We start from the raw sequence: 13,405 nt of genomic DNA on the forward strand, positions 1-13,405 counted from the left end.
ATCGGAGCATGAAGCTAATGTTTACTCACAATGCTAATGCTAACCTTACCCTCTTCCACTCAAGAGGTAGAGGAGCCAAATGCTCACTGCTGCCAACTAGTGGTCAGAGGCTGAACTACAACATAAAAATGAACGGCTGGCAGGAAAGTTGACATTTTAAACCTTAATAAAAAATCAATACAGGGCTTTAGAATATTGATACAATATCGGGAAATTAAATATCGCGATATTTCAGTGTATCGATATTTTCTTACACCCCTATTTCTTAAAAAAACTCATGTATCCAACAACACGTTCTCTTGCAATTCCTTTTTTGTTTAAACCCTTTGAAACTTGAGACAGTTTTGGTTCAATTTTAAACTTCAATTTACAAGTTTGCCCTTAATGTATATAATTTTACCAATGCACCAAGTTAGAATTAGTTTCTACCATTTACAGAATTAGTTCCTTTGAGAATGTCTAATATCAAATTAAATGTGTTACTGCATGATATCGCAACTAATTTAAAAATCAGTCAAACTGAATCGTGACTCGTCCTGAATCGTTGTGTATCGTTGTAAATTGTGAATCGAATCGATTTGGGAAATCTAAATCCATACCCAGCCCTAATAGTAGTGTATGTGTGCCTGGAGAAAGTGTTTGATAATAACAATGAGACATTTCAGAGCAAAAGAAATAGTTTGTCACACTGTTCCTGTTAGAGATGGGTGATGGATCAAATCTATTCAAAATAGAAAGTTTTCCCTTGTCAATATCAAAAATGACAATATCGCAAATATCAAATATAAATTTTAACTATCTTTAACTGTCTGCAGTGCATTCAGTTAACTAGCTTTTCCCAGCTTCTTCAAATGCATCATCGTTCACTTTCTCTCCTATCCTGAAAATCCCAGCAGCAGGTTCCTGCTTCCTTCCCATCCACCACTCATCTAAAAAAAACCTGCAGCTGTCASTGTGTTTATGTTTCAAAAGCAGGGGAAATAATAGCTAGTGAACATTCAAAGATGGTAAATGAGTGGTGTGTTTCTGAAGAAAAACTGCGCAGCGTCTTTCATCTGCAGATGTTCTGGATTTATCAAGAAAGACATTGTAAAAAAACAGCTTCATTACTGGAATTGGCTTGATTGTTTTGATGGTGATTTCCTGATTTATACGTTTTAAAGAAGTCAGTTTATTGACATCAGATTAACACATGGTCGATAGGTGTCAACACTGTCAAACTGAAGTTATGTGAGTCGGCGGATGAGCTTTTTTAGTTGGAGTTTCAAAGAAGGGAGTTGGTCATTAATGTCATCATCAAACTGTAAGTTTTGTTTTGCTAACAGCTTTATTTTGGCTTGTGCACCTCTGTCTCATTTCCTGTCTAAGTTTGTTTGGAGCAGAGGCCATGCTTTAACACTGCAGTGTCCAGCTTTGGCCCTCGAGGGCCACTATCCTGCTCCAACACACCTGATTTGAATGAACAGGTGATTAACAGACTTCTGCAGTACTTAAAAAATAAATAACATGTAAATAAATAACATGAAGGATAGTCACCCCCTGCTTTAACATATAATTTTGCAATTAAAAAACATTTAATTTATTGGTTGGTTAATTTATTGCCTGGTTGTGTCATGTTTTGTTAAGCTGGTGATATTTTTGTACTTTGTACTTGTGATTTCAAACAAAATGAAGCGACAACAGATTGCTTAAACAGAAAAATAAATGTATAGCATGAGTGTCTGAACAAAAGACAATTTGTGTGAGTTGCCACTACTGATGCTGAGAGCCTTTAAATAATTCTGTTTACAAATAATAAAATGTGTCGGTAAGCAGTAAATAGCTGCTGAGTGACGTTAGCATTAGCCTCGGTTAGCRTGCTGCTGTGTCGGCTCACATTTTTATCAACTACATTTACTGTAGCATGTAATGAGTTAAATATACCTCATTGGTAGCATGTAACGAGCTTCAAGCACTTTACGCACAAAAAATACTGTAATTTTTTTCAGAGACGTTTATTTATTATTATTATTATTATTATTATTATTATTATTTTGGTGGGGGTGTTGTGTCGGAAAAAAGCACTGTTAGGTCCCCTACCAGGTGCCGGTGTAAAATACATGGTCGAATTATTGAACTGAATGTACTACTTTTAAAAATACTTCGAAAATTCAAAGAACACTCAAATATATTCGTATTAGAAATACAAACACATTATAAGCACACAGACAGTGGTGGAGCTGGAGTTGAATGAAGACCCGAGGCGCTAACTCCGTTACCCTCTGAAGACGAATAAACGTACCTGGTCTGTACACTTGAAGACTGGAGTTGAAAATCGGATCCAGTATGTTGTTTTGTTGCTCCTTCTCCAGTTCAAAATCTACATTTGTCCTTTTAATAAGCTCCATTTCCGAAACAGTCCGACATCCAATCTCCGTTCGACCTGCTGTTTCCACTTCTCTGCCAGGTTTTGTCCGTCGAAGGTTGAAAACTCACGAACCCAAGAAGGTATAATTATTGCAAATAGTGCATACATTTTAAAACCCGTTTAAGAGTACAGCAAATTGAAGATTCGTTTGTTTTTGGAGAACTTCCTGTCCAACTTTTCTTCTGGTGACATTTGTGGTGAAGCGGGGTTAGTTTCTCAACAGCGACGCCTGCAGTTTAAGAGGTGAACTGCAGGAAGTTCATCACGTCTGAAGATTTTGTATAATCAGTCTTTTATACTGGTCAGTTATACAATTGATACAATTAGGTATGACGTTACCTTCTGGCAAATCTTTAAACATTAGGTTACATGAAACGATAAATGCAAGGTGTCCTCAAACAGTGAGGCATAGCAGGGGATCTATGTGCATCTTGAAAACTTTGAATGTTGTATTATTTTTTTAAAACATGATTTTAACTTACGATTACCATTAGAAAAAATAGGTTCAGTCACAAATAGAAGTCGAAAAAATGTTTGTGTGTTTTGGATGGATAAAGCAAATCATTGTCAAGCTGCAAATTCTGTTTTACAATTCTCCCTATTTGAATGCAAACCAGTAATCCAGTTTTTTTTTTAATATAATGAAAGAACCAAAATACAATGACACTTTTTGAGGGATTTATTAGGCAAAAATTTACAAATACATTCACTCAAAAATATCCTTCATTAAAAATGTTAAGATAGTAAAGAACGTGCCAGAGATTTAAACAGCTTACTTTGATCACATGCAGTTTAAAATCATCACACTTTAAAAATAAAGTTTTGGAGGAGAAACAAAGAAGCATAAATAACAAGAATATAAACAATTTGTATAAAAACAGTTCCATTAAGAAAGCAAAGTTATTACACAGTAAGGGATGATGTAGTTTGCTTCTTCAGACTTTGAGTACAAATGAAGATGTGAAACTAGTCTGAGTTTGTACAATATTTCAGAACCAAAACCCAAYATTTCATGCCAATCTCAAGAGTCAGACTCATCTGAAGCACCTTTAAGACCAAGCATGTTGGAGAGACTCAGGGCCAATTTGGCATTTTCATCTGTCACAGAAGCATCCGGAGCCACAAGGCCCAACTCAGACTTTGGTTTTTCGATTTTGAAGGTTCCTCCTCTGATCACGGAGGAATTTCCTCCATCTAGACTTGYGGATTTAACTACTTTTTCCTTTGACATTTTCAATCTATCCAGGATGCTAATCTTTTCCACAGATGTTTGAGCTGTATTGAGTATTGGGAGTCGAATCCCTTTGCTGACTAGAAAATCCTTATCCTCAATGCCTTGTTTTGTTGAGCTAAATAAATCAGTGTCTTCAAGGCCATCAATGGAGCGTCTGGGCGTTCTATGGAACTTGAATAGTGGAAAGTCTCCCTCAACATTTGGTGAATCATCTGCTTCAAGATCTGCGCTGGCATTAATCTCTTCAGCTTTCTCCTTCGACCCTAAAATGTTCAATTTTGGTAACTTGATATGTGGTAGTTTAGACTTCTCAAGATTAGAGTCTACTTTTGGAGCTTTGATGTCTATGTTGGGTCCTTGGGCACTGCCTTCTAATTTTGGTGCATTCAATTCTACTCTAGGAACAGAAACGCTGGCATCAGTTTTGACTTTGGGAACCTCTATTCCGGCTTCACCCGAGGAGTGAAGGCTGGGAATCTCTGCCTTAGGAGTTGAAAGATCGAGTGCTGGAACCTTGAAATGAGGCATTTTAAAGTCACCAAGGTCAGTATCTAAACCTAAGTTAGGAGATTTCCCTGTGACATCTGGCGCTTCCAGTTCAGCTTTTGGAAAACTGGCATTTAACTTTGGTGCTGAGAGGTTTTCATTATATTTTGATGAAGACAAGCTGAGATCTGCATTTGGTAGATCCAAACCAGCCCCCTTTACATCAGTTTTAGGTAAGTTAACTTCCAAGTCTGGACTTTTAAGTTTTGGAGTAGAAAGATCTGGTAAGGCCATGTTAGTTTTAGGAGCTGAAAGACTGAGGTCTGTATTAAGATTTGTGTTTACATCACGATCTGGACCACTGAGAGCTCCTTGAAGTTTGGGAGCTGATAGATGTAAAYCTGGTGCTTCAAACTTTCCATCAGGTGCTGAGAGGTTTGCTTTGGGCAGTTTTGCATCGACATCTGGAAGAGAAAGATCTAGCTCTGGATTTTTCAGGTCAGTATCTACATCAAGCTTTGGTCCTTTTACTTTTTGCCCTGAGAAATCTATCTTTGGCATTTTCAGTTTTGGTAGCTTATTTTTTCCAGTTGGGGTACCCAGTTCTGGTGTTTGAATGTCCAYATCTGCTTTTTGTAAATTGAGGCCAAGATCCGGTTCTTCAAATCCAGCATTAATTTTTGGTGCTTTTAGCTCTATATTGGGTACATCCACATCAGCTTTAGGCAAGTCAAGATTGGCATTTAGCTCTGGTGCTTTAAAGTTAGCATCCAGTTCTGGTTCCTTCACTTTGGGCCCTTTMAGGTTTGGAAATTTTAATTTAGGAAACTTCAACTTAGAGTCAGCTGGGTCTAGATCAACATTTGGACTATTAAGGTCAACATGTGGTCCTTTGAGGTCAGGCGTTGCAACGCTGAGGTCTGGAGTCTCAAGCTTGCCATCAACCTTTGGCACTGAAAGATTAACATCTGGTGTATTCAGATCCAAATTAGGCCCTTTGAGGTCTACATCTGGTCCTTTTACACCGGCATCAATGTCAGCCTTTGGTGCTTTCACTGTGCCAATTTTAGGTTTTTTGAAATTGAACCATTTGGGTTTTCCAGCATGCACTTCTGGAGCATCAACATCTAACTTCGGGCTATTAAGTTTTGCTTTTGGTGCTTTTATATTCAAGTCTGGTGTGTTTATCTTACCATCAATTTTTGGAGCCGACAGATTCAAGTCAGGGGCTGATAGATCAGTATCTAAATCAAGATCACCGTCAATTTTTGGTCCAGAAAGGTCAACATTTGGTGCATTCAAATCCAAATTAGGCCCTTTGAGGTCTACATCTGGTCCTTTCAGATCAGCATCAATGTCAGCCTTTGGTGCTTTCACTGTGCCAATTTTAGGTTTTTTGAAATTGAACCATTTGGGTTTCCCAGCATGCACTTCTGGAGATTCAACATCTAACTTGGGACCATCAAGTTCTGCTTTTGGTGCTTTTAGGTTGACCTCCGGTGTGTTTAGTTCACCATCAATCTTTGGTGCTGACAGATTCAAGTCAGGGGCTGAAACATCAGCATTTAAGTCAACATCGGGACCATTTACCTTTGGTTTAGAGACTGACATCTTTGGCTTTTTAAAAGTGGGCCATTTAATCTTCCCAGACGGAGAATCAATGTCTACACCTGGAGTTTTAATGTTGGCATCAACTTTGGGTAATTTCAGGTCGAGATCCGGTGAATCAATCTCACCATCAACCTTGGGTGCTGAAAGGTTAACATCTGGTCCATCAACATCACCTTTAGGGCCATGAAGTTTGGGTTTTTTCCACTTCAGGTGAGGCCAATTGATTTTTCCTGAGGAACCATCAACATCAAGATCTGGAGCATGAACATCTACATCAGGACCTGTGAGGTTAGTTTTTGGGATATTTAGTTCAGCTTCTGGTGCATTAAGTTGCCCTTTGACATTTGGAGCTGAGAGATTCAGATCAGGTGTGTCAATATCTCCATCCATGTCTACGTCTGCTTTTGGACCRTGCAGTTTAGGCTTTTTCCATTTCAAATGAGGCCAGTTGATTTTACCAGATGGAGAGTCTACGTCCAGATCTGGGGTTTGTATATCCATTTCAGGACCTTTGATGTCTGCCTTTGGCAAGTCAAGCTTTGGGGCACGGAGCTCACCCTCTACTTTTGGAGCAGAGAGATCAAGATCAGGAGTATCAATGCTTGCATCTAAATCCAGATCATTTTTTGAACCATGAAATTTTGGTTTCTTCCACTTCAAATGAGGCCAGTTGATTTTACCTGATTCCATGTCAAGATCAGGGGTCTGAACATCTACATCAGGGCCTTTAAGGTCAGCTTTTGGCATTTTAAGGTCAACATTGGGTGCACTCAGATCACCATCAATCTTTGGTGTGGAAACCTTGAGATCGGGTGCTGAAAGGTCTGCATTAAGATCAGCATCTGGTCCTTTAACTTTAGGACCTTTCCATTTTAAATGAGGCCAGTTGATTTTACCTGATGGGGCATCAATGTCAAGATCAGGGGTCTGAACATCTACATCAGGACCTTTAAGGTCAGCTTTTGGCATTTTAAGGTTAACATTGGGTGCACTCAGATCACCATCAATCTTTGGTGTGGAGACCTTGAGATCAGGTGCTGAAAGGTCTGCATTGAGGTCTGCATCTGGTCCTTTAACTTTAGGGCTTTTCCATTTTAAATGTGGCAAATTCATTTTGCCTGAAGGGGCATCAATGTCGAGATCAGGGGTCTGAACATCTACATCAGGACTTTTAAGGTCAGCTTTTGGCATTTTAAGGCCGACGTTGGGTGCACTCAGATCACCATCAATCTTTGGTGTGGAAACCTTGAGGTCAGGTGCTGAAAGGTCTGCAGTGAGGTCTGCATCTGGTCCTTTAACTTTGGGACCCTTCAGTTTGAAATTTGGCAAATTCAATTTGCCTGAACGTGGGTTAATATTAGCATCAGGGCCATTCAGATCTACCTTTGGTGCCTTCAAATCTAAATCTGGACTTTGAAGATCTAACTTGGGACCTGACAGATTGAGGTTTGGTTCTTGTACATTTCCACTGAAGGAAGGCAGAGCTACATCTCCAGATACGTCCACATCTGATTTGGGGGTTTTAATCTGAGGAAGATTAAATTGTGGCATTGTGAACTTTGGGACATTGTATTTACCCCCCTTTATGGATGGTTTCTCAATGTCAAGGGAAGCATTTGGTGTCTTTAACTCTGGAGTTGAGACACTGGTGTTTGGTGCTTTAAGATTGCCACCTACATCTGCTTTTACTTCTGGCCCTGTCAGTCCTGCAGAGGGCATTTTTACTGAACCAAAATCAGCTGAAGRTTTATTTAGGCTGAGTTTGGGAAGGTCTCCATTGAGGGTGGGGCTTTTTATTTTACCACCAAGTCCGGGATCAGTGTTCAGATTTCCACTAAAGCCATTAAGGGCAACAGTCGGTGCCTCAGCTGATGCATCCAATGAGAGGTCCTTTTGTAGCAACTGTAAAACAAAAATTTTTAGATGTAATTTAATATTAGCATTTTACAGGAAGATGTTTTGTTTTTATTCTTTCAGCCCTAAATTTGGATCCCCATATTAAGCTTTTTGCACTATTTATATTAAAAGGGATCGCCCCACCCAAAATATAAAAAAAAACCTTGTCTTGTTTTTGATGACATATTTAAATTGCTTAACACCATGCATTAAATTGAAAAACCTTGCTAGTCTCTACTGCAATTGGATGACGACAAAATCGAAGACCATGTTCACTCTGCAGGTGTTAATTCTGAATTTTTTTGAAAAAATAAATTAAATCAGATATTTTGGCATGTACRTTCACATTATTTTAAATGTGATCTCCAGACTCCAGTGTGAACTTTGAACTCTACACGGCACTGATGTGACCCGCATGCGCAAAAAAAAAAAAAAAAAAAAGATATGTCACATTCAGATTATTATTTACAGAATTAGATAAACATGGATGCTACTTGTTAGCATGTCAATTCTGAAGTTGTGCGATCAATGCAGATTAATCATTAATAAAAAAAAAGTTGGATTTAGATCACATTTTCCTGCAGTGTAAACAGAGCCTAAGGCACTTGTAAAGAGTACAATATTAAATTTAAATAAAGTTTGCCGAGGCTTAGACTGTGACACTCACCCCTGTAGGGTCTTTGAACCCCAACCCCAAAGGACCAAGTCCAGCACTGGCACTTAAATCCTTCTTTGTCACAATCTTCAGGTTGTTTTCGTAGGGTTTCAGGGCCTCCAGGATGGTATGTACATCATTTTGGTCAAGGTTGCATAGATTTATGGTGGCTGCTACAACTTCATCTTCTGAAACCATAAGGAACAATGTTGAATCTTTAAACTGTAAATACTCACTAGAGTTTCTAAAAGCTCCATAATTTTTAAACAYAATTAAACATAATTTTTTATAGGTTTGCAAGGTTTTTTTCCTCACCAGTTTGCAGTCCAGCTTTGGCACCAAATGATTCATCTGCATTCCCTAGAAGAGAGAGTCCATTCCCAGATCCATCCAGAGCCAGGCTTCCTGACACACCYGCACTCTTGCTTCCTCCACTCTTTATGGGAAAAGATAGAAAACAAGAAAAAGTCAGGTTTGAACGTTTTCACATTTCCATCAAAACATTATGTATGGTTTATATTTTCAATCAGGCTTAAGTTTTGACCTACAATCATTAACCGTTTTAAGGGCTGGTTCCAAGTACTTACCATTATTCTGTGCTTGTATTTACGCCCACATGTCAAGGAATAAATGCAAAATGCAAAAGACCATGGGAACGTCACACTACAGCAAAACGATCTGTAAAACAGCAAAAAGGAAAATGTGTCAGTTTGTCAGAAGCTTATCACAGTGCACAAGTCTGACAGCTATTTGAGTTTTTGCTAAATAAATTAATAGTCACATTTTTTTAAATTATTGTCAGTCATTTTTATAATTTAACTTGTTTTAGGCTTTTGGTTGCTTTTGGTTTAATTTGCTACAAATTGCCACATCTCAAATTCATAAAGGTTATGTACTGTACATTTGTACCTCAAGAGTTAAAAAAGCTTGATCTAATGAGCCATTGATGATCACTTTTTTAAAGTAAATTTCAGCCAATGTTCATATTCTTTGGAACTCTATGCTCTGTCTAACTTGTTTACTAGCTTTTAAAACTTTGACTACAAATATAAAATCTGATTGTTTCTTTCCATTGTCRCATTTTATGTTGTGCTTGGGTAGAGATTACACTGAAAGATTTGATCCAGTCTGCTGGTTTGTTTATAAAGACATTTTTACAACATTTTGTAATATGAATCTGATTGTACTGCATTTAAAACAGAACTGACTGTTACACCAGAATCAGTTTAGGACTGAATTGAGTTCAGTTTAGTGTTTGGACTTGTTATTTTGTGCAGTGCTCTAACATGACTACAGTTGTGAATCTGTGTTATAAAAATAAACTNACTATATAATGTAAGATTGTTAAAATAATGAGTTGAATACAGTGAATATAATGTTTGACTAATTATTTTAAAAAATATTACCATTCTCACTGCTGCTACTATATTTTACTACAAACAACRATTCATAATGCAAATTAAAGCCCTTTTTTTGTGAGTAAATCACATTTGTGTTGCTGGTTTGTGGTACTTCATGCATATTTCCAAATCCTTCCAAAAATATAAGAATGATAACTAAAAATTATGCAACAACATTTTCTTTTACCACTTCATCTTTCATGAAATATAGCTTTTTTAATGTCCTCTCAAATCTTTGTAATGAATATAATTTCAGACCACATGAAGTCACACATTTATCAAACCAGCTGCAAAGAAACATTCAGACCTAACTAAATGTTTGTCATTGCAGTTTGTAGGTCTCTAGTGAGGGCTCAGTTGGTCCTGCCTGTGTACATCCATCTCCACCTGCCTACATTCTCTGATGCTGACTGACGGAGAAACAACACCACCCAAAATGTTTCATGCTGAAGGAATCCAAAACACCTCCCAGGTTTGGAGAAGGGAATGTGCACAGCCAAACCTGTTGGTTTGGATTCATGCTGGCTAACACACACACACACACGTTCGTTCGTTTCTCGACCCCGTTGGGACCTTCCATTGACTTCCATTCATGTTTTTTCAGAGACTTTATAGCCTAACCCTGACCATATACTCTAAAATTAATCTCACAGGTACCAGACCCTAAAACTAACCTAAACCTAATCACACACACGTAACATGCATTTGGACCCGTGGGGACCTGGGATTGGTCCCCACAATTCACTTCAGTCCCCACAAGGCTGCTTTTTTGGTTAAAAATACCCACGTTGTAGGAAAAACCTGTCCACACACACACACACACACACACACACACACACACAGCCCTCCCTTGGACCACACCTTAGCTTTTTCAAACGTAAAGGCTAAAAGCATGGATAGCTGCATTGATAAACTCGGTGCAGGAGCCTTGCAGCATTGTGCCCAAGCTCTCAAAAAATTTAACACCAAGGATGACTACTTCAAACAGTATTCAAAGTACTGTCATTTCAAATAAATGGTAAAAAAATAAGACTGTTAATTTTAATCTATTCATTATTAAAGAAACCTCAAGCAGAAGAATCTTATCCTCCAAGAGCACACTATTAAAACAACTTGTTAACCTGCGGTCCTAACCTAAATTAATTTAAGTAACCTTGAAAACTTTGGAGGAGTACATTCACAAGCAGTCTCCACGTAAAGCTGTCAATTTGAATTTTTAACTTCAGTCATTTTTGGAAGTAAAAATGCAATATAACCATTAAATAAAAAAGGAAACATGGATTGGAAACACAGCTGTGTAGTCAGAATGAAGATCAGAGCTCATTGATGGCCRATTCTAGTCAATCATTCATGTGTTCTACGGACAGATGATCTTGCCACACATTTTGGGCTCTGGAGAGTTTATAGATCAATCCAGTTGGTCAAAAGGGTGTCAATTGGAAAAAAAGACAACCAATCCAATTGTTTGAACAGTGTTTTCTGCAAATTCAAAGTCCCTGGTAGGCTATTACGAGGGAGGAACCACAAACTGGGAACGTATTGTGGGCGGTACATACAACTTTGCATCACATTTGATAATTGCAAACTGCAAATACCAATCAGAACGACTGAAAAGTGGTTATGAGGACAATGTTTTGAACACCTGTTGACATCCCTGATTCATTACAAAACCAAAAACCAGAAGAAATTTAAAGAAAACCGAAAGACCGTAAAGTCACAAAACTTCATTAAACAAGCAAACCAAAAAAAAGCAGTGGTGGGATTATTGTGTGTATCCTTTGATAACACCAACAAGGCAGCACACAGTGGGGTCTGAAACCAATTACTGCAGCGTCGTTCCACACTCAGTCCAACAACAAGATCCACTGACCACAAAAGGTTCACAAAGCTCAAAAACAAAATGCAGCGTAAAGTATCTTCTTTATTAGAAATGTCCAGCGCACAGTTTAAATCCTGCCAGGATGCTTCAGCCAGAAATCTCCACATTTTCAATAAAACTTTTTACAGCACAAAATCAGAACTCCAATACAAAGACTGTAATATTACTATTAATACATTTTCTTTAGCAACAAACCTACAACCTAACAAGTTAAGTAATTAAATTTTTTGTAACTAAAAAGTATTGCGATCTTATTAATATTAAAACATTTTTTCTTGATCCATAATGCTTAGAGTTATATTTTATGAGGAACTCACCAGATCCTGCAGTCAGACACGTCTCAACCAGAGCCCATGGAGAGATGTCCACCCTTCAGAGTATCACTGCTCTGTTTGACAGGACCAGATGAATCAGCCTGTTAAATGCAAAGAGCCAGGAGAACAGGTTTGACAGCATCAGGACCGCCACTCCTTATGACCCCTGTTTCTTATGCGACACACACACACACGCCTTGATTTGATCTGAGGCTGGATTTTTTTTAGCAGCCGAAACCTAACTAGAAAGCTCATGAGAGAAAGATGTTGCGAAGGGAAACATTCCACTCCTTTCTAACAGGACTAACCAGGTCTACAGAGTACGACTGTCACAAGGCGCTGGTGACTTCAATTTTATGCTGCATGTTTACAAAGACTCAAACACTGAATCAGACCTCACTGTTCATTTAGCAGGTTACATTATGACGCTCATTTTTTGTACCTGTAGCTCTTATTGTCTGATGAGCATCCTTCAACACTCGTTACACAAAGAAATTAAACAACCGTGCAGCGATAGGTGGTTCATTCATACAGTTTACAATCTTCATACCACAGGAAACGAAACGATTTGTAACAATATGTTGTCCCCAAAACGTGCTTGATTTATAGATCTAGTTTTTTTGGGGGAAAAAAAACAATATGCATTTAATACTTGTGTTTAAGCAAGTAATTCATGACATCCTTTAATAACCTAGGTTTTCATGACATGCTGTTCATCTGCAGATAGAATGATTAAAGTCAGAACAAGATTTGCTAACATTTGGGGCAGCTGTGGCAGAGTGGTTAGGGGAGTCGTCCTGGAACCGGAAGGTCGCTGGTTCGATCCCCCGTCCAACTGTCTCAATCGTGTCCTTGGGCAAGACACTTCACCCACCTTGCCTACTGATGGAGGTCAGAGGGTCCGGTGGCGCCTGTGAATGGCAGCCTCACCTCTGTTAGTGTGCCCCAGGGCAGCTGTGGCTACAGTGTAGCTTACCATCATCAGTGTGTATGTGAGTGTGAATGGGTGAATGTCTGTTAGTGTAAAGCGCTTTGGGGTCCGGAAGGACTTGACAAGCGCTCTATAAGATCAGTACCAGTACCAGCAACAGTCATTCTTAGATATCACTTGGGTTTATCTTTGTGTTTTCCATTGACCTTGTATCAAATCTTGCTAAGATGGCAGAATGGTGTTTGTTTATACATGTATGAGGCCTCTCAACAGTGTACAACAGTAGTGTGGAGAGACAGAACACAGAGAGAAGCAGAGGCACAGAGACAGGCCAGGCTGTTCTGCGTTTCTTGCGGTTGCAATAAAACTCAGCTGATCATCCCACGGAGTACCTTCATTCTTGGACCACGTATTTCTGTCTTTGTTAAATAAATATTTACCATAACAGTTGGCGTTGTCGCAGTGACCACTAGGAGATCGATGGACCAAGGCCACATTGCAGGTCGACTGTATGAGTGAGCACAGTGAAGTTGAAGAAGCCTCCGACTGAAGACACTTTGTCTTTCTATGACAGTCTGATGAAGAGGATGGT

The 13,405-nt window shown here is 38.7% G+C and overlaps 2 protein-coding genes across 5 annotated transcripts in view; both read right to left on the reverse strand.

Moving 5' to 3' along the window:
* LOC106513900 (zinc finger protein OZF) overlaps nucleotides 1-2,583 on the reverse strand; it is a 6,474-nt gene extending 3,891 nt beyond the window's left edge. Inside the window, exon 1 of the mRNA XM_014002953.1 lies at nucleotides 2,282-2,583. Coding sequence (XP_013858407.1) covers nucleotides 2,282-2,387 — 106 coding nt within the window. The 5' untranslated portion in view covers nucleotides 2,388-2,583. The remainder of the gene's footprint in view (nucleotides 1-2,281) is intronic.
* Nucleotides 2,584-3,070: 487 nt separating this feature from the next.
* Nucleotides 3,071-13,405, reverse strand: part of si:ch211-125o16.4 (neuroblast differentiation-associated protein AHNAK) — a 17,094-nt gene continuing 6,759 nt past the window's right edge. For 3 of the 4 annotated variants that reach the window (XM_014002989.1, XM_014002978.1, XM_014002985.1), the window contains exons 3-7: nucleotides 11,886-11,983; nucleotides 8,877-8,967; nucleotides 8,605-8,725; nucleotides 8,302-8,477; nucleotides 3,071-7,640 (exon numbers count right to left, since the gene is read on the reverse strand). In XM_014002989.1, coding sequence (XP_013858443.1) covers nucleotides 3,429-7,640; nucleotides 8,302-8,477; nucleotides 8,605-8,725; nucleotides 8,877-8,879 — 4,512 coding nt within the window. In that variant the 5' untranslated portion in view covers nucleotides 8,880-8,967; nucleotides 11,886-11,983 and the 3' untranslated portion in view covers nucleotides 3,071-3,428. The remainder of the gene's footprint in view (nucleotides 7,641-8,301; nucleotides 8,478-8,604; nucleotides 8,726-8,876; nucleotides 8,968-11,885; nucleotides 11,984-13,405) is intronic. The other variant, XM_014002997.1, reaches the window with a different exon arrangement.

Source organism: Austrofundulus limnaeus, unplaced genomic scaffold (assembly GCF_001266775.1).
Source record: "Austrofundulus limnaeus strain Quisiro unplaced genomic scaffold, Austrofundulus_limnaeus-1.0 Scaffold0, whole genome shotgun sequence".
Taxonomy (NCBI): domain Eukaryota; kingdom Metazoa; phylum Chordata; class Actinopteri; order Cyprinodontiformes; family Rivulidae; genus Austrofundulus; species Austrofundulus limnaeus.